This window comes from Salvelinus namaycush, chromosome 23 (assembly GCF_016432855.1).
Source record: "Salvelinus namaycush isolate Seneca chromosome 23, SaNama_1.0, whole genome shotgun sequence".
Classification (NCBI taxonomy): domain Eukaryota; kingdom Metazoa; phylum Chordata; class Actinopteri; order Salmoniformes; family Salmonidae; genus Salvelinus; species Salvelinus namaycush.
In genome coordinates this window covers 31,679,320-31,707,129 of record NC_052329.1, presented here as the reverse complement: position 1 = coordinate 31,707,129, position 27,810 = coordinate 31,679,320, and the positions used below count along the sequence as shown (strand labels likewise).

The window sequence follows — 27,810 nt, the reverse complement described above, 5'->3', positions numbered from 1 at the left end:
TTTTAATACATTAGCAGAATTTTCTAAAAACCTCTTTGCTTTGTTATTATGGAGTATTGTGTGTAGATTGATGAGGAAATGTTTTTATTTAATCCATTTTAGAATAAGTCTACATAACAAAATGTGGAAAATGTTAAGGGGTCTGAGTACTTTCCAAATGCACTGTATACACTCACACACTACACTGACACTGACACTCACACAAACCCACACACATTCACATGCTCTAAATACACACACAACACACACGAATAATGATACCGCACGCACACTTTCACATTCATCATAAGCTGCTGCTAGTCTGTTCTTTATTCTTACTCTTATTATTATCTATCCTGATGCCTAGTCACTTTACCCTGCCTTCATGTACATATCTAGCTCAAATACATCGTACCCCTGCACATTGATCTGGTACTCCCTGTATATACCTCCATTCTTGTGTATTTTATTCCTCTTGTGTTAATTATTAATATTATTAATTTGGCGTAGTTGGGGAAGGCTCATAAGCAAGCATTTTACGGTAAAGTCTACACCCGTTGTATTCGGCGCATGTGATATTTGATTTGACATTATCATGCCATATAACCTGCTGTCATTCTAACAACAGTAGAGGCATATTAGAGTACAACGCTTTTAGTGCTCTCAGCAGGTCCAGCAAATGTTTCCTCTCTTTTATTTTCGTTTTAATTTCTTATTTGACTTATGTCCTTTTGTAGTCAGAGTTCAATCAATATATATATAATTTTTGAATCTTCCTCATTGACAATAATATTTTAGCTAATGATCTCTACCACTCTGAAGCATGGCAATTGTTCATGTGTATCGACATGCTACTGTTGCTCTACAGGAAGTCAAGCCATTATAAATGGTTCCAAACGAGAGCAGCATTGCATATTTGTAGCTCACACTTCTGCAGGCATGCCCAAGTGACAAGAGAAAACCCACACAGAGAACAAGAGTAACGCAGCTACACACACACACACACACACACACACACACACACACTACAAAGAATGTCAAAAAGACAATGGTGAAACTAAGTCTCTCCCCCCCCACCCCTCTCTCTCTCATACACTCACACCTTCAGAGACTAACACCCAACAGGAAATAAAACCAGAGAAAATGTAAATGAGCTTCACTGAAAATCAGAGATCATTTAGTTCAGGCAACAGAGTGAAAAAAGAGACGAGAGAGGGAGGGGGGTCTAACTGGTGAGTGAAGAAGGAAGGTGAGAGAGTGGTGTTTGTGCGCCTGCAGCAGGAACAGTAGTCAGTGGAGGGAGTTTGCGTATGTGTGTGTGAGTTTGCGCCATGCCCCAGGAGTAATGGACTCCCAGAACCGGGCTGCACTGGACATCTCCACCCGGAACCCCCAGGAGGACTTTGAGATTCTGCTCCGGGTCGGTGGAGGCACCTATGGCGAGGTTTACAAGGTCAGAGATAAAAACAACTCACAACCAGGACATTGGTTTTACACAGTTTTATGTTACCTTGTTGCTGTGCTTTTCACTTTTTTGTGATGTTTCTCATGGTGGCCTGTGTTTCGAATGTCAATAGTCTGATTTACAATAAAATATTCAATTTGAAGATTTTATTTGTGGCTGCAAGCTATGGTTTGATTACATGCAGGCCTAAATCATGTCACAAGTAAATTAACCTTGTTGGATTAGTTTATTCACATTCTCAGGAAGTTTAGACTTCAGTTTTTTGTAATTCCTGTTTCAAAAAAGGAAGTGGTTTTCGAAAAAGCATATATGATCAGATATTTTAGATTTTTTTCATACACAGGTTTCATTTCTCTTCATCTTTCACTTTTGGTTAGTGAATATGGCCCTTTGTATTACATGAAAGTGTATTATCTCAATTCTGTGGAATATGTTTCCCCAAGTAGTGAAGGATTGGCTCATAGCTCACCAGGGAATAAAGGTTGATCTATGTTGTCTTTCTTACCATGAGGTCAGTTGTGTTTACCCCTCACAGCTCAACCCCAGTCAGTTACACTGTGACTTTGTATGTAGCAGTTTTGTTAATGGGCAGAATGTGTTCTAAGTCAGTAACTGTGTTGGAACAAGACAACCTGTCACCTGTCAATTCACTGTCCTAAAGACACATTTATTGTGACCACATTAGGTACACAATGTGTTTACCTCAAATCAGGATAGGGCCTAAGGATGTGACCAATAAGTGAGTTGGAACATCACATCCATTCAAACAAATACAGAAGCTCATCATTGATATGCATGGATGTTGATAGGCAATATCCAACTGTATCTTTCAGTAACACTTGTTACCTACAAGTTGCAAGGACATATTCGATCTCTGAATAAGTCATATTGTCTCCTGTCACAGAACTTTGCAGAAATGCAGTGTGTTTTGCACCTGTTTGAACACCACATGATGAGTGTGCTATTCAGCACCAGCCATGATCATTTAATTCAGTTGCTACGTATAGCATGAATTCAATGTGGAACACACCATTTTCACTTTTATTCCATAAGGAACATTTTGTGTAAATTGTGTATCTTATGTGGAATTTATGCCCTTTCCAGAATCCTGGTATAATCTACAATGTCAATAATGGTATTGTAGAAGAATTACAAAGATTTTATAATGTCATAAATGGCCTTACTGGACAAGCTTTGGCAGAGTTTGCCAGCTGCTGTGTTCAGGAGCTTGTCCACTGTACATGTGACTGATGCAAAGTAGGGGGGATATGAAGCGCACTTCCTCTCCAGAGAGAAACGGAGGCCATCGGTAGATTCTGCACGATTTTCACAGTACTTTGCATTTATTCAACAACTTATGGTAGCAATGTCTGCGAACAAACAGTTGAATGGGAATAAATACACATTCAAAGCACTGAAGCCACAGGGGCTTTCACATACATACACTCACCCACAGAGGCATACACACAAGCTGACACATACAGGCACACACATACACTCATCCACCCTCGAAGCCAGCCTCTGTGTTGATTCAACAAGCAGACTGAACACTGATGGAGACCTGCAGATGCAGCACTTTGCTTACCCACAGTGTCAGGGAAACAGGCCAGCATTGAGTGAGCATGTGTGGGAGAGGGAGAATGGGTTTGGTTAGCATGCATTTTTTAGTTTTTCTTGTTGGGCAACAACATGATGCTTCTCAGTAATTCAAAGAGCTGTGGGTTTTTATAGGTTGGTAATTTTGAACTCTATGTATCTACAATATCGCTGTGGGTACATCTCTGTTGAACTACATTGTTATCAGGCCTCCCAAATGTCCCTAGGCCTCCTGTAAACACCTCTGCTTCGGCACACTTCCATAAAAGCAAAATATTTTTTGGTACACATTGAACTAAGAATCCTTTTTTTTCAACTTAAACTCCTATCCTCTATCTAGTGTAAATCCATTTGAATTCAATCATTTTTTGATAACACCCCTTTTGATTGGAACTAAACCTTCCTTACATACAGTATTTTTCCATTGTAGAAGTGGTCAGAAAGTGACTTTTTTGGACCTGAATGTCAAAACATTCAAGAAATAAAGGTGCTCAAAGTTGACCTATTTTGCTTTTAAATTAAATCAAATTCAACCGTTGGTATTTTCCAGTGATGAAGACATGGATGTCTCATAGTATGGTGGGGTATGCAAAATGGGTCAAATTTGAGCACCTCTATCTCCTGAATGTTTTGGAATTCAGGTCCAAAAAGTCATTTTCTGACCACTTCTTTCATGGGCAAACATTTATGGATACTTTCAAAAAGTGATTGAACTCAAATGGATTTACCCTCCTATGCAAGTAGACTTGTTACATTTGTAGGCAGGGATCCTACTGATGTGACATTCAGAAGAACTACTTACACAATTCTCAAGTTTTCGTTGCAATAGAATTTATCCCACAGGCTCATAGTCATTGACTCCGCGAAGGACAGGATAAGGTTGAGTTTCAGCCAAGCTACAATACTTATAATACTGAAAACAGTGGGTTATTGTGATGTGTCTCTGCCAATAAAATGCAATGACATTTTGTGCCGGGTGCAATCTTTGACAGAAAGTGAAAATAAAGAAGTGAGAGAGTCATTGGTATTTACAGAATTTACACTTCACAAGTAATAGTGTGTGTGTGTGTGTGTGGGCGTGTTTAACTATACTTGTGGGGACCAGAAGTACTCACAAGAACAGTAGACAAGCCAAAATTTGACCAACTGGAGACATTTTGTTAGTCCCCACAGGGTCAAATGATATTTCTAAGGGGTTTAAATTTTGTGTCCCCACAAGGTTAGCTGTACAAGACTGTGTGTGTGGGGGGGGGGGGATTTATCACTTTATCTGGGGAAACTCTGAGTAAGAGGAAGGGAGAAATTCTTCCAAACAAAAGGTGAGAGGTGATCTACAGTTCTACTTTGTGAAGTACCACTGGGAGGAAGTTAAGTTGTGATGTTCCTAAAGTTCAAACACAGTGACACTCTTAAAGGTCACCTATCACCATTTACCATTGCACTGTCTTTCATCCAAAACATGTTCTGCATTCGCCTCTTTTTAGACATTTAATTTGAGTGATCATAAGTTACTCATCATTATCGACTGCTGTGCTTCTTAAGACATTTGTCACTTCGTCCTCTGAGTGTAAGAGCTTGTGAGTGTCTGCATGTGTATCTATGTGGTGTCAGTCTGTCAACAAGGTCATTGACGTCACCATGGAAACTGCCTGGCTTCGATCACAACGTTTCCAGTGGTCTGCGAGATGAGCACTGTTTGTTTTGTGGCTTTTCTTCAGTGGCCATCTCTCTCCACTCAACCCAGCCCCTACCAGCCAACCCCATCCTATTATCTGTCTACTTTCCACTGTGCACATTCAGGGGCTATGTTTAGTGTTGTTGTGTCAACCAACAAACAGGGTCTCTCATTGGTGTGCTCTAGTGTGTGTAGGCTTTGTGATTTGGCAATGCAGAAGTAACAGAGTTAACAGAGTCTGGGCAGTCCTGGTAGGTGTTTCCTCACAGCAGACCACAGACCTTTTGAGCAGTAAACAAAACAGTGAACGCCACAGTAAAGCTACACCAACTCAACTCTCATCAGATAATGAACACACTTCTTCAATGGAAAGTAATTGTAGCATAAACTCATAGACCCAACATGATCCTAAACTGGGACATGCTTAACACCCCGGCCATCCTACAATCTAAACTTGATGCCCTCAATCTCACGCAAATTATCAATGAACCTACCAGGTACAAACCCAAATCCGTAAACACGGGCACCCTCATAGATGTCACCCTAACCAACCTGCCCTCCAAATACTACTCTGCTGTCTTCAACCAGGATCTCAGCGATCACTGCCTCATTGCCTGCGTCCGTAATGGGTCTGCGGGCAAACGACCACCCCTCATCACTGTCAAACACTCCCTGAAACACTTCAGCGAGCAGGCCTTTCTAATCGACCTGGCCCAGGTATCCTGGAAGGATATTGACCTCATCCCGTCAGTAGAGGATGCCTGGTTATTCTTTAAAAGTGCTTTCCTCACCATCTTAAATAAGCATACCCCATTCAAAAAATGTAGAACCAGGAACAGATATAGCCCTTGGTTCACTCCAAACCTGACTGCCCTTGACCAGCACAAAAACATCATGTGGCGTTCTGCATTAGCATCGAATAGCCCCCGCGATATGCAACTTTTCAGGGAAGTTAGGAACCAATATACACAGGCAGTCAGGAAAGCAAAGGCCAGCTTTTTCAAACAGAAATTTGCATCCTGTAGCACAAACTCCAAAAAGTTCTGGGATGCTGTAAAGTCCATGGAGAATAAGAGCACCTCCTCCCAGCTGCCCACTGCACTGAGGCTAGGAAACACTGTCACCACCGATAAATCTACGATAATTGAGAATTTCCATAAGCATTTTTCTACGGCTGGCCATGCTTTCCACCTGGCTACCCCTACCCCGGTAAACAGCCCTGTACCCCCCCCACCCCCCCCCCCACCCACAGCAACTTGCCCAAGCCTCCCTCATTTCTCCTTCACCCAAATCCAGATAGCTGATGTTCTGAAAAGCTGCAAAATCTGGACCCCTACAAATCAGCCAGGCTAGACAATCTGGACCCTCTCTTTCTAAAATTATCACACGAAATTGTTGCAACCCCTATTACTAGCCTGTTTAACCTCTCTTTCGTATCGTCTGAGATCCCCAAAGATTGGAAAGCTGCCGTGGTCATCCCCCTCTTCAAAGGGGGAGACACTCTACACCCAAACTGCTACAGACCTATATCTATCCTACCCTGCCTTTCTAAGGTCTTTGAAAGCCAAGTTAACAAACAGATCACCGACCATTTCGAATCCCACCGTACCTTCTCCGCTATGCAATCTGGTTTCCGAGCTGGTCATGGGTGCACCTCAGCCACGCTCAAGTCCTAAACGATATCATAACTGCCGTCGATAAGAGACAATACTGTGCAGCTGTATTCATCAACCTGGCCAAGGCTTTCGACTCTGTCAATCACCACATTCTTATCGGCAGACTCAACAGCCTTGGTTTCTCAAATGACTGCCTCGCCTGGTTCACCAACTACTTCTCAGAAGAGTTCAGTGTGTCAAATCGGAGGGCCTGTTGTCCAGACCTCTGGCAGTCTCTATGGGGGTGCCACAGGGTTCAATTCTCGGGCCGACTCAATGATGTCGCTCTTGCTGCTGGTGATTCTCTGTTCCACCTCTACACAGACGACACCATTCTGTATACTTCTGGCTCTTCTTTGGACACTGTGTTAACTAACCTCCAGATGAGCTTCAATGCCATACAACTTTCCTTCCGTGGCCTCCAACTGCTCTTAAATGCAAGTAAAACGAAATACATGCTCTTCAACCAATTGCTGCCCGCACCTGCCCGCCCATCCAGCATCACTGCTCTGGATGGTTCTGACTTAGAATATGTGGACAACTACAAATACCTAGGTGTCTAGTTAGACTGTAAACTCTCCATCCAGACTCACATTTAGCATCTCCAATCCAAAATTAAATCTAGAATCGGCTTCCTATTTTGCAACAAAGCATCCTTCACTCATGCTGCCAAACATACCCTCGTAAAACTGACTATCCTGCCGATCCTCGACTTCGGCGATATAATTTACAAAATAGCCTCCAACACTCTACTCAGCAAATTGAATGCAGTCTATCACAGTGCCATCCGTTTTATCACTAAAAGCCCCATATACTACCCATCACTGTGACCTGTATGCTCTCGTTGGCTGGCCCTCGCTTCATATCCATCGCCAAACCCACTGGCTCCAGGTCATCTATAAGTCTTTGCTAGGTAAAGCCCCGCCTTATCTCAGCTCACTGGTCACCATAGAAGCACCTACCTGTAGCACGCGCTCCAGCAGGTATATTTCACTGGTCACCCCCAAAGCCAATTCCTACTTTGGCCGCCTTTCCTTCCAGTGCTCTGCTGTCATTGACTGGAACGAATTGCAAAAATCACTGAAGCTGGAAGATTTAAATCTCCCTCACTAACTTTAAGCACCAGCTGTCAGAGCAGCTCACAGATCACTGCACCTTTGCATAGCCCATCTGTAAATAGCCCATCCAACTACCTCATCCCCATACTGTTATTTATTTATTTTTATAATTTCTTTGCTCCTTTGCACCCCAGTATCTCTACTACTCTACATTCATCTTCTGCACATCTATCACTCCAGTGTTTAAATTGTAATTATTGCGCCACTATGGCCTATTTATTGCCTTACCTCTCTTATCTTACCTTATTTGTGTAACGGATGTGAAATGGCTAGTTAGTTAGCGGGTACGCGCTAACAGCGTTTCAATCAGTTACGTCACTTGCTCTGAAACCTAGAAGTAGTGTTGCCCCTTGCTCTGCAAGGGCCGCGGCCTTTGTGGAGCGATGGGTAACGATGCTTCGTGGGCGACCGTTGTTGATGTGTGCAGAGGGTCCCTGGTTCGCGCCCGGGTCGGGGCGAGGGGACGTACTAAAGTTATACTGTTACATTTGCACACACTGTTTGTAGACTTTTTCTATTGTGTTATTGACTGTATGTTTGTTTATTCCATGTGTAACTCTGTGTTGTTTGTGTCGTACTGCTTTGCTTTATCTTGGCCAGGTCACAGTTGTAAATGAGAACTTGTTCTCAACTAGCCTACCTGGTTAAATAAAGGTGAAATAAAATAATCTGTCCTGAGGTCAGTGAATCAGGTTATACTCCCCCTTCCATAACAAGCCCACTGACTGATGCAGCTGTCTTTTACTCAGGCTCGGAACAAGCAGAACGGGGAGCTGGCAGCCATCAAGGTCATCAAGATGGAGCCAGGTAAAGAAGTCCCCTCTGTTACTACAGATACTAGAGACCACACATCAATGATATATATATACACTAGATGAGTGATAGGGGGTGCTTTGTTGAAGCCACCGTGCCTCCATCTTGGCACTCCCACACCATTGTAATAATATATTTTGGAAGATATAGAAATGCATTTATTAATGTCTACATTTAAAAAAATAAAAACGAGCTGGCGCACACCCAAAGAAATTATTCTATGTAGAGGTGCTGACTAACGGCGAATAAACTATAAGCTATAAAAATAAGGAGTTGCACACACTATATATAAACTCCCAGTAATTTACTGGGTAAATCACCAACGTTACCCTTCTTCAGGGTAATGTCATGAATACTTGAACCAGGTTTTGTAGACAACCAGTGCAATTAGTGCAACCAATGACAATAGTGAGGGGTGTGTCATAATTATTAAGTTAATTAGAATGAATTGATTGAAACTGTTAAAAAACAATAGTTTATGGCATATTAAATATATTAGGCTATTGTTATCATATGGAAACAACTAAATATTGTACATACTATTAGCATCAACATATATTATTGATTAATTCAATTTCACATATATATTTTATTGTTTCCTATTTCATTTAATTTGTTGTTACATGTAATCTTTTGGTTAAACTATAATGCATAATAAGCATCATCAACAGGGGGAACATATTGGGTGTACAACAAAAAATACTTAAATGCTATTTTGTCCTTGAAACAGTTCATTGAAATACTGTAGAATTCCATCCATTCCTATGGAGGACTGCTCCTACTGGGGCGTGCCAATATGGCCGACATGGTGGCTTCAAAGCCTCTCAATGGCCAATACATAGCATCAGCAATCCAGGGTTTATATACTGTACATCATTGGTTCAAATACTATTTGATATCTTTCAAATACTTGGAGCGTTTACTTTAACCTGTCTGGAGTGCCAGGTGGGCGGGGTTTGGTCATTCTAGACATTTATATTGGTTCCATTACAACAGGCAAGCTCAATTGAGCACAAATATAGTATTTGAAATGATTTCAAGTAGTATTTCAACCCAGGTCTTAAAGAAACAAACCTTTCAATCCACATTGGTATCATATTTCTGCAGTAATGCCGGTGTCAAATGTTACCGTTCCACAAAAGTAGTTGGTAACAAACCAAGATGATGTTGTGGTGCTATATTGTGACATCATCTGGCATCCATATGCACTGCAGTGTGGTACATGGTATAAAATGATATTACCTTTTCCCACACAGAGGAGGACTTCTCAGTAATCCAGCAGGAGATCGTCATAGTGAAGAGCTGCAAGCACCGCAACATTGTGGCCTACTATGGCAGCTATATACAGTGAGTGGGCACTGAGCAGGCCCTGACACACACAGCCACACATCATACACTAGTTGGAATCGGATGATACAGACTAACTGGAAATATTATCAGTTGTGATCATGATAAAGTTACTGGGAGTATAACCCTTTAATATGACAGATGTTTGTGTGTGTGTGTGTGTGTGTGTGTGTGTGTGTGTGTGTGTGTGTGTGTGTGTGTGTGTGTGTGTGTGTGTGTGTGTGTGTGTGTGTGTGTGTGTGTGTGTTTCCAGGGCCAACAAGCTGTCGATCTGCATGGAGTTCTGTGGAGGAGGCTCTCTTCAGGACGTTTACCATGGTGTGTGTGTGTGTGTGTGTGTGTGTGTGCCAGCTTAGGTTGATTTATGATTTATCTCTTCAACTGAGAAAACTCTGAGGAGGAAGGTGAACATATCAGACAAACAAAAAGCGAGAGGTGATCTACAGTATGTGTGAATGAGAGAGAAATAATGGGTTTGATCAGGCTTTGAATACAGATCAGTTTCACAACCAACCAGGTTTACTTTGTGACGTACGTCTGGCAGGAAGTCATGTCATGTTATGATGTGCCCAAAGTTCAAACACAGGGACACTCTTAAAGGTCAACTACACAACTACACTATATAGCACAAAAAGGTGCTATCTAGAACCTAAAAAGGTTATTTGGCTGTCCCTATATGAGAACCCTTTGAAGAACCCTTTTTGGTTCCAGGTAGAACTATTTTGGGTTCCATATAAAACCCTTTCCACAGAGAATTTTACGTGGAACCCAAAATAGTTCTACCTGGAACCAAAAAGGGTTATCCTATGGGGACAGCCGAAGAACCCTTTTGGAACCCTTTTTTTCTAAGAGTGTATCACAATTATAATCCAAAACATTTTTTGCATTCGCCTATTTTTATAGATTTGAGTGAGTTACTCATCATTATCGACTGCTGTACTTCTTAAGACATTTTATCACTTCGTCCCCTAGAGAATGTGTGTTGAATACAGGTGTGAGAGTGAGAGTATGTGTGTGGGTGAACTGGAGCAGATTACGATCTACAACTGTAACAGAGTGTCCTACTTCACCCCCTCTTTTCTCCCTATAGTGACCGGGCCTCTCTCTGAGCTTCAGATTGCATTTATCTGCAGGGAGATGTTTCAGGTAAGACCACTCATATCACACGTTACAATATAGAGTGTATAATATGTCACTTGGTTGTTATAGATAATAGTTGCTTTGATATCAACATGTAACAGTGTACTAACTGTCTACCTGCAGGGTCTGGATTACTTACATGGCCAGAAGAAGATTCACAGAGACATAAAGGTGAGATGACCAGGGTTGACTCCTTAATCTGCTGGGATGAGTTATGCCTCTATAACGGTTATGAATGGCCCATAGAGGCAGGAGCCTATCTCCTGTTTCAGTAGCATGAGTCAACTTGATGTACTAGTACACCTCCTAGACAGGACGCTAGTCTGTCGCTAAGGGCCGTTCTGGCTCAGACAAGGCTTGCTTTAAGTTAGGATGCAATGTTTGTTGTGTTTTCATGCTGTCCAGACAGAATATACTGAACACATTGCTCTGTCGTGATCGCTTGTGTCTCGTCTTCCTGTTGTCCAGGGGGCCAACATCCTCCTGAATGACCAAGGAGAGGTGAAGCTAGGTGTGTGACTGTGAAGCCCTAAAACACTCAACAGGCGGTAAATCATAACACTTAAATCATAGATTTTTGTCCTCACATATTAAATAAGTGACATATTTATTGTCTGGCTGTTTAGCGGACTTTGGGATTTCGGCACAGATCACGGCTACTTTGGCACGGCGGATGTCCTTCATTGGGACTCCTTACTGGTGAGGTTGAAGGTCAAATGAGTCCCCTCCCTGTGGCTCTTCTCGAGGTTGTATCTGATGTCAGATGGTCTTGATGTTGATGGTAGCGGTTGCCCGTGTCTTCCAGGATGGCGCCAGAGGTGGCTGCCGTGGAGATAAAGGGGGGTTACAATGAGCTGTGTGACGTGTGGTCTGTGGGAATCACTGCCATTGAGCTGGCTGAGCTGCAGCCTCCCCTATTCGATGTGCACCCACTACGGTAATCACAAACACACTCAAATCATTCCTTTAACACACACACACAACATTCTTTCTTACATTCATACTCCCCGCAGAAAGAATCTAGACTTTCCTCCTTCCACACCCCCTCATGTTCCAGTTGGATGTACATTCATGCATGCGGTTAACCAATTACGCACATGCCTACCCCCACTTTTTATTTTTTATTTCACATTTATTTATACAGGTAAGTCAATTAAGAACTAATTATTATTTACAATACTGACCTGTGACGACACACACACACACACACACACACACACAGACACAGACACAGACACAGACACAGACACAGACAGACAGACAGACAGACAGACAGACAGACAGACAGACAGACAGACAGACAGACAGACAGACAGACAGACAGACAGACAGACAGACAGACAGACAGACAGGACAGCCCTCCCTCCCTCCCTCCCTCCCTCCCTCCCTCCCTCCCTCCCTCTCATATGAAAATCTTGTCTTTTCTCAGGGTGCTGTTCCTCATGTCCAAAAGTGGCTACCAGCCTCCTAAACTAAAGGAAAAGTCCAAATGGTATGCAGTAAGACCATTAATATCCACTTGAGCTGTGGAAATTATACCTGTATTCCTCAATTAATTAATTAATTAATTAAGTTAATTAATCTACGGTCTGTAATATGCAGTTGGTTAAAACAACAGTATTTTCTTCCACCACTTTCATGTTAGGTCCTCGATTTTCTATAACTTTGTCAAGACTATGCTGATCAGGAACACTAAGAAGAGACCCAGTGCCTCAAAGATGCTGACAGTGAGTAAACCTCAAGAAACACAGAGAATGTCTCTCTTTTCTGCTAGATCTCACTCACCCACCTCTCCTCTTTCTCCTTGCCTCACCTTTCCTAAAAATGCACTAGCTAAAATAGTGCAAAATCTCAAGAGTCCAGCAGAGTAGTCTGTCTGACCTGTACAACAGTGGTGAGGAAGGCAGAATTCATCCTGTCTGACTGACCCACCCCGTACACCATGAGTTCCAGGTCCTACCCTTTGGCTCCCAGTGTAGATTCCCCACTGTTAAGTCTAACAGGTACAAGCACTCCTTCACCCCTATGGTCATTTACCTTTTCAATACATGGAAGAGAAGGAGGTAGGCTAGGAACGAGGATTTTGAGGATGACGACGGTAATATGTTGTTGATGATGGTGGTGTTGACGTTGATGATGTTTTTTTTCGTTTTTGTCAGCACATTGTTGATATGTTGTTGATGAGATGATCTAAGAACGCACTGAGCACTTTACTTATTAGGCAACTTTGGCTTGCTATACTTTTGTGCTGCTGCTAACGTCGATCACTAGTAGGCCTACTGTGTACACTGAGTATACCAAACATTAAGAACACCTTCCTAATATTGAGTTGCACCCCCTTTTGCCCTCAGAACAGCCTCAATTCTCCAGGACATGAACTCTACAAGGTGTTGAAAGTGTTCCACAGGGATACTGGCCCATGTTGACTCCAATGCTTCCCACAGTTGTGTCAAGTTGGCTGGATCTCCTTTGGGTGGTGGACCATTCATGATACACACGGGAAACTGTTGAGCATGAAAAACCCAGCAGCGTTGCAGTTCTTGATACAAACCAGTGCACCTGGCACCCACTACCATATCCAGATCAAAGGCTTGAGCTCCTCTATCCATATCTTGTAGTCCCTGTAATCCTTTTTCACTTCCTAATTTCTGTCTCTGTCTCTGTCTCTGTCTCTCTCTCTCTCTCTCTCTCTCTCTCTCTCTCTCTGTCCTGCAGCACCTGTTTCTGACCCAGCCGTGTCTGAGACAGAATCTGATCTTGGATCTGCTGGAGAAGCTGCGTCACCCTGAGAAACTGAAGCCCTGCCTGCCGTCTGAGGAGGAGGACGTGGAGGTCAGAGCATCACACACTTGCCTTCCACAATCAAACACACACCACATAATACACATAATACACACACCATAAAATCATATGTTAATAAACCTTGTATATACAATAAATATGAATAATACACATCAATACACATGATCACGCATTGTAAAAGATATGTAAAATGTAAATGCAGTACTCATGGCTATATGGTGATATCTCCTATAGGTTGTGGTACCCGGCTCCTTGAGAAGGATTCACTCCATTAACAGACACAACCAGGCAGAGAGAACCAACTCTGACATCAGCTGTGAGATATATTCAGTTCGTTTATTTTCTTTGTGAACCTGTCCAGGAAATGTTATCGGTTGTATACATGTGCAACTAATCATTGGATTGGTGTGTGTGTTATAGTGGAGCAGCTCTACACCAAGAGACCAGTAAAGTCAGCCCCACCAGAAGCAATGGTAAGTGTGTGTGTGTAAGCGTGTGTGTATGAGTGTGTCCATGTGCGTACCTATGGTGGTATCCATGCCTGTGTACCACTGTGCTTCCCAGTACAAACGTAGGCCTGCGTATCTTATTGATCAGAGTCGTCTGTCATTGTCTTTCTGTGCTTCAGGTACGACCTACAGTACAGTGTTCCACACTGGGATCCACTGGCAGCGGCAAGAGCCTAATCAGGTAAGTGGATTACTGCTTAGCAAGCCAATCACACACTGACTGACGGCTCCATCATCTCCAAGTCTTACAGGATAAATGATCCAATGAGTAATGAGGAGACCACTGTTGACTACCGATCTTAACTGGCACTGTGTTGATCTCTTTCCCGTAGGGACCAATGCCTGGACTCGGATGATGACTACGATGACGTGGACATGTAATCATAACGCACACTTGATTATTCATTCATCAGTTTGACATTTCTTCAGTTGTACGTTTGTCTGATTTGTTTGACAACCCCCTCATCCTTCTTTCTACACTCTCTCCACAGTCCCACCATCTGCACCAGGAGGTAAGCAATCCTACTGAGACATATACGTACTTCACCCATTCACTCTGATCTATATTTCTGGGCCCATATTCATAAGGCGTCCCAGAGTAGGAGTGCTGATTGATCGGCACCCCCTCTCTTATCTATTATGGTAAAACTCATCCTAGATTAGCACTCCTACTCTGATACACTTTGTGAATACAGGTCCGGATGTACACTCTTAGAAAGAAGAATTCCAAAAGGGTTTTCCTATGATGAAGAAGCCTTTTATTTCTCGGATGGGATGGAGTCGATGGACTGCTCTCAACATCATTGTCTTTACCATGCTTGTAGCATAGACAGGTTGATTGTCTAGTAACAGAACTGAAGCGTGCGTAACTATGGGACATGCTGAATGCACCGAGCTGTCTGTTTAAACTACTAGCACACAGCTCAGACACCCATGCATACCCCACAAGACATGCCACCAGAGGTCTCTTCACAGTCCCCAAGTCAAGAAAGGACTATGGGAGGTGCACAGTACTACATAGAACCATGACTACATGGAACTCTATTCCACATCAGGTAACTGATGCAAGCAGTAGAATCAGATTTAATACACCTTATGGAACAGCGAGGACTGTGAAGACACACACACACACACACACACAGGTCCAGACACACATACACATTATAAGACACGCACTCTACACACACGTACAGATGGATGTTGTATTGTAAATATGTGATAGTGGAGTAGTGGCTACATTTATTGGGTAAAGTGTTATGAAATGCAATATTTTAAATTGTATATAACTGCCTTAATGTTGCTGGACCCCAGGTAGAGTAGCTGTTGCCTTGGCAGCAGCTAATGAGGATCCTTAAATACAGATGGGACAAAATAGACGGGGTTGGCTTAGACTGTTGACAACATGTAAACTATATTTTGTCTCCAAATGTTTATTGAAAACATAAATACATTTGCACAATGAGCACTTGTTGTCTCTCAAATACATCGTTACAGTTGTTGGTAGCTAGCTAGCACATTTTTGGCCATATTAGCATAGACATGTCATCAGTCAAAACACCTCAAAACAAGACATGGTATCAATAACAAGATACAACGAGCTGAAACGAGAAACCTACGATTCCCCAAATGGCAGCCTCTTGTTATTGTTACAAACTATCTGACCATTCAGAATGATAACAACACCCACCTTCCGGCCACATCGATGCACACATCATTTTTTGTGACGTTGTCAGCCAACCCGTCTATATAACAGAGCTTTATGGGAAATTCGATTCAAAGATCTGGCTAAAAACAACAATCTGAAACACTGAACTATTTCTGTTTCTCCCTGAACAGCGAAACAATCCCACTAGATGACACCCCACCCCCACTCCCTCCTAAGGTATACAAAAACTACATTTTTCTAAACTACAGTATGTCCATTTGTTACCTCTACAAATCCCATGTGTCTATAAATATGGTGTTGACATACAGCATACAGTTGATAAAGGCCACATTTCCAGTGCCTGACCTTATGTATGCCCACGCAGCCCAAAGTTTATACCAGTTCAGAGGAGTTTGTGACAGGGGCGGACGAACGTGGCCGGATACTGCGCACCCTCTACGCCCCCTCGCCGCTTCTGCGGACATCTAGTGGCACCCACACACGCCCTGTCCCTCGTCCATGGTCCCAGCGAAACGTCAACTCCGGTGAGTGTCAACTCCACTCTTATCCCTATTTGTAACCTACAGTTACAGATATAGGATCTTCATTTGATCACCCTGTTGTCCCTTCTGAATTGCGTACCATGTACAGTGAATGACCTTTGACCTGTGACATTTACCCTGAAGCACATCTTCTCCATGCTCTCTGATGTACAGTAACAACATGATTGTGTCCCCTGTAGACCCTGTTTCCTTCCCATTACACATAACAGACAGATCAGCGGGCCTCCAACCGCCTGAGCTGCCCCCCAAGAAAGACAGGGGAAGGAGACAGCCCCCCCAGGTATGGATGGGACCAGGAATTAAAACAGCATTTCATTTTTCCTTCTGAGAGGTGGACCAGGAAAACGCATCACTTGTTGGCTCGCAGAAATGTGGATGAACTGATTCCAAAATTAATGTTTAGAATATGTGTCTGTTTTCTATTTCAGGGTCCAGTTGAATGTCCCAGCCCTGTGCTGAAGAAACCACCAGTAAGTTTGTCCACCAATCTCACGAGTACGCCAATCTACAGTTTACGACAGTTACTGTAACTGTGTATCGATGCACTGAGTCTTGTGCACAGCTTTATCTGGAACACTACACACACTATGAACAATGAGAGTGACTCCTGGGCCCGTTCATAAAGCGACTCAGAGTAGGAGTACTGATCTAGGATCAGTTTAGGTTTTTTTAGATCATAATGAATCAGATTATATAGACATGAGGGAAATGATCCTAGATCAGCACTCCTACACTGAGATGGTTTATGAATATGGGTCCTGTTCTCCACCTCGTGTCTAGGTGTACTTTAAGAAAGTATTCCATGGCTGTCCATTGAAAGTGAATAGTTCAACGACGTGGGACCATCCGACAACCAAAGACCACCACCTGATCCTGGGAGCAGACGAGGGGATCTACACCCTCAACCTGAACAGCTCAGAGGCCACCATGGAGCTGGTGAGAATCTGCTCTAATGTCTTTCTATGTCTGCAGCGAGGCTAGATCTGGTCGCATTGCGTGATGACAATAGCGAGTTGAACGCGTTCCAAAGCCCTGGACCAGAGCTATAGTCAGGCTGAATTTATGGTCTTCGAGATTAAGCTCATGCTACAGTATGACAGCACAATTCAGTAAGATGGATGTTATAGGTACAGTATTGCATTTGCTTTCATATTGCTTGTAATCTCTATTTCACTCTACATGTGCCTCACTCATCCGCTGTTCTCTTCCCCCTCTCCTGCAGCTCTATCCAGGAAAGTGCAGCTGGGTTTACACCATTAGTAATGTCCTCATGTCAATATCAGGTGAGATTCAGCAAGCCATAGTCATTCTACAATACTAACATCTGTAAAATAAATTGATAAAATAAACTGAAATCATCTGTGTGTGTGTGTGTGTGTGTGTGTGTGTATGTATGTGTGTGTGTGTGTGTGTGTGTGTGTGTGTGTGTGTGTGTGTGTGTGTGTGTGTGTGTGTGTGTGTGTGTGTGTGTGTGTGTGTGTGTGTGTGTGTGTGTGTGTGTGTGTGTGTGTGTGTGTGTGTGTGTTTTCCTCCACAGGTAAGTCGTCCCAGCTCCATTCTCACTTACTGAAGGAGTTGTATGAGCAGGCCCGAAAGGAGCAGCGAATGGTGGCCTTGCCAACCCACAGACTATTGCCTAGGTAACCCTATAATCCATTGCCATACACTAGTGCTGGGTCTTATTCATTAGTGAACACCGTAGCAAAGCCTTTCCCAACAGAAGAGCAAAACAAGCATTTCTTATTGGATATGTTCTGTAGTATTCCCTCCCCGTTTAGGCCCATTTCCTTCCGCTTTGTTCCTAGTGAATACGACCCTGGTGTTTGTTGTTGATTATAACATTTTCTCCCCCTGTAGTTAGTATTATTCATCAACATACATTTTATTTCTTGTTTGCAGGAAGTTTGCTGTCTCATGTAAGATACCGGACACCAAAGGCTGCAAGACCTGCTCAGTGGGTGAGAAAAGAGAAGTTGAGAAGTTCTGTTAACTTGATTAAAAAAAAGGGTCCAGGCGGTTCAGTCACTGAACTTCAGTTGTAGTACGGTGCTTGTAACACGAGTGGGTTTGAAGTCAAAGTTGATTTAGATAAAAGTGTCTGCTAAATGACTGTTAAAGTACTAGAATGCTGAGGTCCTCTCTTTCCCCCCCCCCCCCCCCCCCCCCTTGCTCCCTGCAGCCAGTAACGTGCAGCGGGGCTGTGTGTTCCTGTGCTGTGCCCAGGAGACCAGTGTGGTGCTCCTGCAGTGGTACGAGCCCATGCATAAATTCATGCTCATCAAGGTGAGTACACACAGGATCCCACAGCATCCCTTCTCATCATCCTGCTGCCCACTGTCTTCCTGGGTCCTATTCAGCAGGGCACATCATAGCAAAACAGTTAGCAAAAGATCTTATCGGATAAGTTCAGGTAGTTCTTCCCTGTTTTGCGCCGTTTCAAATAGTTTTCTCCCTAATAGACACAACCCTGTATTCACGTCTACTGTCACAGCTGACAGTCTCTGACAACTTCCCTGACTGTGTATTTGTCCCCTGCAGCACTTTGACTTCCCCCTGCCCAGTCCCCTGCGTGTGTTTGAGATGGTGGTGGCAGCGCAGCAAGAGTACCCTCTAGTGTGTATCAGGGTACACAGGGGCCCCAGTCCTGAGCAGCCCATTCAACTGGACAACATGAACCTCAACTCCAACACCTCTTGGTTCACCAACACTGGCTTAGGTACTATGAACTGAATACTCAACTGAACACATCACAGGCTTATTTCTATGAACATACAGTTCAATGAAGTAGTGAGCTTTCTTCTTAGTTTGGACCAATCTAACAGATTTGTTGTAACTGTGTGCTTGTGTTCCAGAGAGCCGGTGTCCTGGCACAGTGCAGGTGAACCAGCTGGACTGTAACACTCTGCTGGTGCTCTTTGAGAGTAAGTCATGTTGTTATCATCACCATCCTCAGGAAGAGTAGGCTAGTTACAGACCAATGACGGTGTCTCTATCAGTCTATAAGAGCAAAATGAAATGTGTAGGAAGGGCTAATGTGTGTGTGCCTCTCTGCCCTCTGAATAGATTCAGTACACATAGTGGGCCTGGAGGGGGCGCAGAGGAGCCACAGGACGCTTCAAGCTGAGACCACTTTCACTTTTGATGTGGAAGCTGTAGGTAAGAAGGGGAGGAGTAGAGGAGCATGGCCATCATGATACAATCATTGTGAGGTTTGAGGGGTGGGGGGAATATTGGGATATGGAAGGCCTAATGCACATTATCTCCCTCTGTCTGTCTGTCTGATGGCCTAATTTACATTCTCACCCTCTGTCTGTCTGTCTGATGGCCTAATTTACATTCTCACCCTCTGTCTGTCTGGTTCAGTGTATTTTGAGAACACTCTGCTGGCCATGTGGCGTCATGGCTGGCAGAGGAGAGGAGAGGGCCCAGACGTACTGCAGGAGATCACAGACCCCAAGAAGACCTACCGTCTAGTGGGATCAGACCGGTATGTGTGCCTGTATACTTTCATGGGATACACACTCTCACACACACAAAATCAAGTAAATATAGTTTTGATTGACTCATTAATAACTCTGCAGGATAGTTGTCATGGAGACGCGGCAGTGTGAGGACCATTCGGGGCTCTGTAACCTGTACATCCTGGAGATTGCCGAGAACTATGTCCCAGTACCTTGAGAACTCTAGCACATGGAACCGAGCTCAAAGTAGCACCCCTGCGAACACTCCAAGCAGCAGCCATGGCACTGTGTCGTCCATGCCAAACAATACTGCTTTGCTGCTGGTTTAAAGGAGCACAGCCTGAATTCATCCCTCATAATCTGTGAGCAGCTTCCACTGCCAGCCCACACAGGCAGACTGTGCCCAGACACACATGTGCATTCATTCCTCCACAAATACCTATTTATCATGTAACAGTACTATAGTACCTGCCCTCTGCTGCAACCTGGTCTCAGAGCATTTCATATTATTCTGTATGTAAATCAGAGGCAATCCATTTAGTATGATATGTTACGTATGGTATGTATTAATTTGTGAATGTCCATCACTCATTTCGTATGATATGTTAAAAATTACAATTCCTATTATGTTTCGAATTTGCAAAATGTACAATATATAACAAATTTGCAAAAGTACGATATGTTACGAATTCTAGCTAGGTGGCTAACACTAGCTAGCTTTCTAACGTTAGCTAGACTAGGGGTTAGGGTTAAGTTTAAGTTTAAGAGTTAGGTTAAAGGGTTAGGGGAAGGGTTAGCTAAAAGAGTTAAGGTTATAGTTATTGGAGGGGTTAGCTAACATGCTAAAAGGTAGTAAATTATTGAAAAATTGCTAATTATCATACTAATTTCAGTGTTCCGGAATTACATGTACTATGTTACGTCTAGTCTATGTGACCAGGCTGCCTTTTTTTCATCCACAGGCTCACAGACACATAGGGGCCTACATTTCCCATCACAATCTATTCAAATAAATGGGGAACGTTACCCAATAAAGATCTTCCAAATCGGACTTATTTTTCATGACACTGGAATGTCAACAAGTGGCCAACTAATTTCACACTGCATGATAGTGTTTTTGGAGTGACAAAGTTGAATTGCCCGTAGACACTATTCTGAATGGAGCTCCCACTTCTCTGAGGTCTGCACAGACTGCACTGAAGCGTTCAATTAGTGAATTGTCCTGATAACAAGAAAGGAGGGCTGTTTTAATCATATCAGGAGGTTGCTGCAAACTGATGTGGTTTTAACACAAGTCGATATTATTTGGTAGTTCATGATGGTCAGCCAGAGGGATGAATACCAAAACTTTAAATCACCTCATTCTGAACATGTATGGCAGCACTATTCGAGGGGGTGCGCGCAACCCGTGCTTCGTTGGCTGTAATAACTAGGCTACCATGACCAATGCCTTCTGACACTTGAAGAGGGTATCTCAGCTTGCTCACTGAATAGTAGTCTTTTTAAAAAATGCGCTTGATGACCCATTAATTTCTTGGATCTACAGGCTCACTAACTATGCCAGTCGCTCCCATTTTCATTGTAGTTTCGAGTATTATTTCCAGGTCAGAATTTCAGTTTCCTGTGTGGCTTGTTTGTAGGCTTCTAAAAATGGCCGGTGATGGAGGCTCTCTGAAGGATATCAATGAGATTAAATCCCAGTTCAGGACTAGAGAGGGTTTTTACAAACTACTGACCCTCTCGGATTCACAACAACGAGGCGGACTACCTCGGGGTCTGTCCGCAGGTACCACGGTGGGCCCCGGGGGTGGACCGGGTTCGATACCCGGTGGTGGTGTAGGTGTGGTGCAGGGGCCCGGAGCTGCCTCCAGCAATGCCGCAGCCAACTCCTCTCCGGCGGGATTCCTCCCTCCTGTCAGGGTCTCCATGGTGAAGCTTCAGCCGGAGGACCCGAGCGAAGAATCCGAGAGAGTGTGTTTTAACATCGGAAGAGAGCTTTATTTCTACACCTACACAAATATAAAGAAAGTAAGTTGAATAACGGAACTTGCAATTAATTAATAGACGACTAAGATTGATTATTAGCTAACGTTAGCCACGTTCGTTTGAGGCAATCGAATCATCGTGCATTCATTATTGTTTTGCTAAGCATCAGTAGACCACAGAAAATGTTGCATGCAAGTAAAGGAGTGTAGACTGTGGCTGGAATGCAACAATGTTGCAACATTTCAGAAATACAGTTTCAAGAATGTAGCTGCATTGATGTTACAAGTAGTGTGTAATTTTTGTGACAGCAAATGTTTGCATCCGGTTTTACACCACTCAATCGGGGTTTTGAATTCCAAAAATGCCTGAATGGGGAAGAATCTCAATATAAAACACTTATTTCCTCTATTCTGCCATATTCAAATGTATTTTTAACATGCACCAAATTGAACTTCCACAAAGGGGACAATCACTGAAATAGAACATAAACAGGGAAACATTTTTGAAAAGGCTCTTTTGAATGACCTTTACTGTCACTTGTTTTTTCTATAAACTGCTTGCTCTTTACTCTCTCCCCCTCTGTGTTCTCTGTGTAGGCTGTGGACCTCAGTAAACCCATTGACAAGCGTATCTACAAGGGCACCCAGCCCACCTGCCATGACTTCAACCAGTACTCTGCCACAGCAGACAGTGTGGCCCTCATTGTGGGCTTTTCAGCAGGCCAGGTTCAATACCTGGACCCCATTAAGAAGGAGACAAGCAAGCTCTTCAATGAGGAGGTGTGTGTGTTGTGGGTTTGTCTGTTCGTCCGCCTGTATCTGTCTTCTTGTCTGTGTTGGGGGGAGGGGGTTGAGCTATAGCCTATGTCTGTGTTGGGGGTGTTGAGCTATAGCCTATGTTTGTGTTGGGGGAGGGGGTTTGAGCTATAGCCTATGTCTGTGTTGGGGGTGTTGAGCTATAGCCTATGTTTGTGTGGGGGGGGGGGGTTTGAGCTATAGCCTATGTCTGTGTTGGGGGTGTTGAGCTATAGCCTATGTTTGTGTTGGGGGAGGGGGGGTTGAGCTATAGCCTATGTCTGTGTTGGGGGGGGGGTTGAGCCTATGTCTGTGTTGGGGGGGGGGGGGGGGGGGGGTTGAGCTGTAGCCTATGTCTGTGTTGCCATTTGCTTTATTTCATAGGAATATTTGGAACACTGAAAATACTTTTTTAAGAGCTATTTTGAAGTATTGCCTGCCTTTTTGAAGAATAATGTTCTTAAAGGCCCAATGTAGCCATTTTTATATAAATATAAAAAAAATCTGGGTAACAATTAAGTACCTTACTGTAATAGATTTCCATTAAAATGGGAAAACATATATTTTTTAGTAACAACAAAAAATTCTCAAGCAAGAATTTTGCTAGGACTGTCTGGGAGGGGACTGAGTGGAGAGGGTAAATTTGAAAACTAGTAGTTATTGACAGAGAGGTTTGGAACTCTCTGTTATTGGCCTACTAACCAATTTAGTGAATGCTGATGTCACCATGGAAAACTGAAACTACCGCACATGCAAACCTGCTGATTAGAAGGTCTTGTGTAGATTCTATTTTCAACCAGCAACTATCAGGATTTTTACATTGATAAAATGTTTCATCAGCTGTTGTACAATATGATATTAAACATAGGAAAAACAGATTTTTGGCTGCACTGGGCCTTTTAATTAAATTCAGAAGATGGAGTGTGATAATGATAAAGTGTACTTTTCTTTGCCTTTGCTTGGTTTCTCCTCTAAGTCAATGAACCTCCTCCGGAGCACTGGATCTAAATCCACTCTCTCTGCTGTTCTATCTCTGTCACATAGCTCAGATATACCAACATGCCTCACTTTTATCATAGGATAACATAGAAACCATAGAAAGTGGATAACATAGAAAGTGGTTGACATAGAAACAAGTTGATGATATACAGTGTCATTATTGGGACAGTGAAGCATTTTTTTTGTTTTGGCTCTAGACTTAAAAAGTTTGACTATGGGGTTAAAGTGCAGACTGTTAGCTTTAATTTGAGGATATTTTCATCCATCGCGTTTAGAGCTTAAAGCTTCACTGTCCAAATATTGAGTGCACTGTAGGTCTGGTTTTTCAGACACATATTAAACCTAGTCCTGGACTAAAAGCACTTTAGGAGGACATAGAACCACTAACAGTTCAGATATTAGTTAGTTGTTGTGACAGTTGCCATTCTCTTTCAGATACATCTCTTACCATTGTCGCTGAAAATAGCATATAAGCGTGTCTCATTTTCCAGTGTTGCTAATATAAAATTCTTATTCTCCTCACACCCCATGTCACCTTTCAGAGGATGATAGACAAGTCCAAGGTAACCTGTCTGAAATGGCTGCCCAAATCAGAGAATCTGTTCCTGGCCTCATACGCCAGTGGTCACCTCTACCTCTACAACGTGGAGCACCCGTGTGGCACCGCCGCCCCGCAGTACTCTCTGCTCCGCCAGGGCGAAGGCTTTGCCGTCTACGCCTGCAAGACGAAGACGCCCCGAAACCCGCTGCTGCGCTGGGCCGTAGGAAACGGAGACCTTAATGAGTTTGCCTTCTCGCCGGACGGCGTGCATGTGGCGTGCGTGGGCCAGGACGGCTGCCTGCGCGTCTTCCACTTTGACTCCATGGAGCTGCAGGGCGTGATGAAGAGCTACTTCGGCGGCCTGCTGTGCGTCTCCTGGAGCCCTGATGGCAAATACCTGGCCACGGGCGGCGAGGACGACCTGGTGACGGTGTGGTCGTTTGCGGAGAGCCGCGTGGTGGCCCGGGGACACGGCCACAAGTCCTGGGTGAACGTGGTGGCCTTTGACCCCTTCACCACCAGCCTGGAGGACGAGGAGCCCATGGAGCTGAGTGGCAGCGAGGAGGACCTACAGCAGGGGCCGCTGCACTTGGGCCGTGTGCGCACCAGCAGCACACTGTCACGCCTCTCCCGCCACAGCTCCAAGGGCGGCTCGCCCTCCGTCACCTACCGCTTCGGCTCGGTGGGCCAGGACACCCAGTTCTGCCTGTGGGACCTGACGGATGACGTGCTGTACCCGCGGCTGCCCCTGTCCCGTGCCCTCACCAACACCTTCGGTCCCACCATCCCCTCCTCTGTCAGCGGCACCATCAACAACACTACAGGCGGAGGGAGTGGAGGGGTCGTAGGCGGGGTAGAGGGCCACCACCACCCCACCACTAACCCCCACCAGCCCCCCACCATGCCCCTGCCACTCCCCCGCTCCCTGTCGCGCTCCAACTCCCTCCCGCACCCCGCCGTGGCCAACGTCTCTAAGGGCCAGAGCACAACAGAGGGCGGGGGAGGGAGCGGAGGGGGCAACGCCACCCCCTTCAGTATCGGCCGCTTCGCCACGCTCTCCCTGCAGGAGCGGAAGTCGGACAAGTCTGGAGGGAGCGGGGTGGGCAGGGAGAAGGAGCACAAGCGCTACCATAGCCTGGGAAACATCAGCAAGAGCAACGACAAGATCAACGTAGCGCCACGCAGCAGTCGCCTGGACGCCGCCAAGGTCCTGGGTACCACCCTGTGTCCGCGGATGCACGAGGTGCCCCTGCTGGAGCCCCTGGTGTGTAAGAAGATCGCCCACGAGAGGCTGACCGTGCTGGTGTTCATGGACGACTGCATCATCACCGCATGCCAGGAGGGCCTCATCTGCACCTGGGCACGGCCGGGTAAAGCGGTGAGTCCTGCGCCCAGCGTCCGTAACGTTATGGCAGTGAAACATCTATCAATGAATAATGCTCTGTAGGCTGTCCTATCAGCTTTTAGTGTAATAGTTTATACTCCAAGTTATTTGAAAGGACTTCTGCTCTTGAGTATTTATGGATTACTTGCCATGAGTCTAAACTTTCTTCCTTTCTCTCTCTCTTTCCCCTCCCTGACGCTGCCTGCCCCCTCCTCCAGAACTTGACAGCACAGAACGGGAACTCTCCCAGTGGCACGGTAGTATAGCTGGAAGTGGAACTTTGCACTCCCTCCTCCCCCCATCATGGCTGAAGAGGGGCCAGCATCTGCACCCGATCGTCACAGTATTGCACCCCTGATGTACCCGCTTGCCTCTCACCGCTTCTCTTTAGAAAGACTACAAAGCAAAATGGGGACCGTCCCTCTTTTCCCAGAAGCATCGAGAAGGCAGACTCCTCTCCACCCTGCTAACACTACGAAAGTAGTATTTATTTAACCTTTTCACAAGACTGAAGTAATTTATATTGTAAATAATTATACAAATACTCTATAAATTCAGAGGATAAAGAGTATTGAAATAATGACTCAAGCGAGTGAAAAAAATAAAATAATATTACTATATGTAGATCCTATATTGTACATAGCGACACAGTTAACATTGAATGTCTGCAGTTAGGGACCTGAAGATGTAGTGTTTTTGTGTGATAGAGGTCCTTGATTTGTCGTGTCCCTTGAAGAAAACTGGTTTGGTTTGTCGATAAAGATGGACGCATTTAGGGTCTTCGGCATCAAAGACTTGACCCTCTTGCAGTACAGAGAGCAATCTTCCTATGGCTGCTACTGCACTCTTCAGCTGAGACTGTCCGCTCCCAGGTATTCTTGTTCCTAACATGACTGCACAGTGTGACACACTGTACACAAGTACGCTTTCGATCAGTGTAGCTTCCAATAGGCTCCATTCCACTCACACCTGCAATGCCTCTTGCAAGATTTTGCACATTCGACAGTCATAATTTTAGCCCACAGAAGGAAACTAGAGGCAGTTGGTCTTGTTGTGATTTTTCTTTTGTGTTATGTTAATTTATTTCAAGTCATTTCAAGCTACTGATTCTAACTGGACTGTATTATTTGTGGATTCTCTGTACGTGATATCCATGATATTCTACCAACCTGTGGGCCTTGCATCAAACCATTGTTTTACCTAGAAATTATTTTGTGTGGGTTTTGAGGTTCAGTATGCTGAAAGGCATGCGACAACAAATGAGTCAAAGCTACTAGTGTAATAACACCAGACTAGAAATGGTGGTGGACCAACAACAAAAAATGTGTGGAGAAGAAGTGACTTTGTGTGTTTTTAAGATCTGGCCAGTTAAGATAAGAACACTGTTGGTAACAGAACCGTTTACTCTGGCAAGTTCAAGGGGCCACCATCTTATTAGTGTATGTCCTAATAACAGTTGTGAAATAGCAAAAGGTGACACTAAAACCAAGACTCAAATCATTGAATGTACACTGAAGACTACCATCTGACTGAATGCCTTGTTCAATACTGCAAGACAATGGGAACTAACCATTTTATGCCAAGGGAAGAAAATCCATTCCATGTATTGTTTTTCTTTTTGACCGTTTACAGCAAACCATAGCATGTAATGTTTAATTCAGTGTGCATTATACATATGCCTGAGGTGATGAAGTTAGTGGCAAATGATATCACAGTATTAAGTTTGTATATGGAGATCTGTTAATAAAATTCTAAACCCAAATGCTACCTGTTATTCTCAGGCTATCTCCATCTTATTGATTTGCAATAGGAATATCTGAATCTAATTCATTTTTTTTATATATATATATTTTTTTAGTTAAATACTCCAGGCTCTTGCGCTTTAATTATCACAAAATAGAGGTTTATCTTGTCATCCAAGATCTATTCTCTTGTTACCAAAGTTTAAAGTTTTATTTTCCATGACTTTGATAAATGTGAAGATTTATGTTTCTTGAACATTGAAACCCTGTTGTGATTTTCATCATCTCGGGCACCCAGAACATTTCACTTGTGCTGGCCAGCTACTCAATGTATTTGTTAAATCTTGCATGAGAGACTGGTTTTGATGACAAATGTTGAGTTAAAAACATGCCAGAGAATGGTATCTGGTAGGGAAATATTACATTTAAAGAAAGAGCAATATGGTAACATTTATGTTTGAGTTTGCTTGTAAGTGTAGACGGCACAGAGTTTTATTTCACTGGGCTATAACAAACAAATTTTTCACCAACAGGTTTCTGTGCCAATGCACCAAACAATCAATATGCAAAGTATAGTCCTGCATACCGACTTTGGG

General features: G+C 43.9%; 2 protein-coding genes across 2 annotated transcripts; both read left to right on the top strand.

The window, feature by feature from the left end:
- Window positions 1–1,185: 1,185 nt before the first annotated feature.
- LOC120018313 (mitogen-activated protein kinase kinase kinase kinase 5-like) lies at window positions 1,186–20,518 on the top strand. The gene is made up of 31 exons (XM_038961441.1): window positions 1,186–1,432; window positions 8,238–8,295; window positions 9,558–9,648; window positions 9,902–9,966; window positions 10,739–10,794; window positions 10,912–10,959; window positions 11,257–11,299; window positions 11,415–11,487; window positions 11,594–11,725; window positions 12,218–12,280; window positions 12,434–12,515; window positions 13,504–13,620; window positions 13,825–13,906; window positions 14,011–14,063; window positions 14,219–14,280; window positions 14,432–14,476; window positions 14,591–14,611; window positions 15,936–15,981; window positions 16,130–16,289; window positions 16,487–16,587; window positions 16,736–16,777; window positions 17,088–17,243; window positions 17,530–17,590; window positions 17,845–17,947; window positions 18,207–18,265; window positions 18,487–18,590; window positions 18,846–19,023; window positions 19,160–19,228; window positions 19,371–19,463; window positions 19,671–19,794; window positions 19,889–20,518. Exons 1-31 carry the CDS (start codon window positions 1,325–1,327, stop codon window positions 19,983–19,985), a joined length of 2,592 nt encoding a protein of 863 aa, XP_038817369.1. The 5' UTR covers window positions 1,186–1,324; the 3' UTR covers window positions 19,986–20,518.
- A 900-nt stretch (window positions 20,519–21,418) lies between these two features.
- Window positions 21,419–27,484, top strand: LOC120018311 (WD repeat-containing protein 20-like). Its single transcript, XM_038961440.1, has 4 exons — window positions 21,419–21,796; window positions 22,351–22,533; window positions 24,090–25,466; window positions 25,691–27,484. Exons 1-4 carry the CDS (start codon window positions 21,419–21,421, stop codon window positions 25,736–25,738), a joined length of 1,986 nt encoding a protein of 661 aa, XP_038817368.1. The 3' UTR covers window positions 25,739–27,484.
- Window positions 27,485–27,810: the final 326 nt, after the last annotated feature.

What these genes read in the sequence shown, in the direction of transcription:
- LOC120018313 (XM_038961441.1), top strand. Translation starts at nt 1,325, where the DNA reads ATGGACTCCCAGAACCGGGCTGCACTGGACATCTCCACCCGGAACCCC. An exon ending in CCAAGGAGAGGTGAAGCTAG is followed by an intron (nt 11,300 to 11,414) that starts GTGTGTGACTGT and finishes CTGGCTGTTTAG; the next exon opens with CGGACTTTGGGATTTCGGCA. An exon ending in CAGCCCCACCAGAAGCAATG is followed by an intron (nt 14,064 to 14,218) that starts GTAAGTGTGTGT and finishes TCTGTGCTTCAG; the next exon opens with GTACGACCTACAGTACAGTG.
- LOC120018311 (XM_038961440.1), top strand. Translation starts at nt 21,419, where the DNA reads ATGGCCGGTGATGGAGGCTCTCTGAAGGATATCAATGAGATTAAATCC. An exon ending in GCAAGCTCTTCAATGAGGAG is followed by an intron (nt 22,534 to 24,089) that starts GTGTGTGTGTTG and finishes GTCACCTTTCAG; the next exon opens with AGGATGATAGACAAGTCCAA. An exon ending in GGGCACGGCCGGGTAAAGCG is followed by an intron (nt 25,467 to 25,690) that starts GTGAGTCCTGCG and finishes CCCCTCCTCCAG; the next exon opens with AACTTGACAGCACAGAACGG.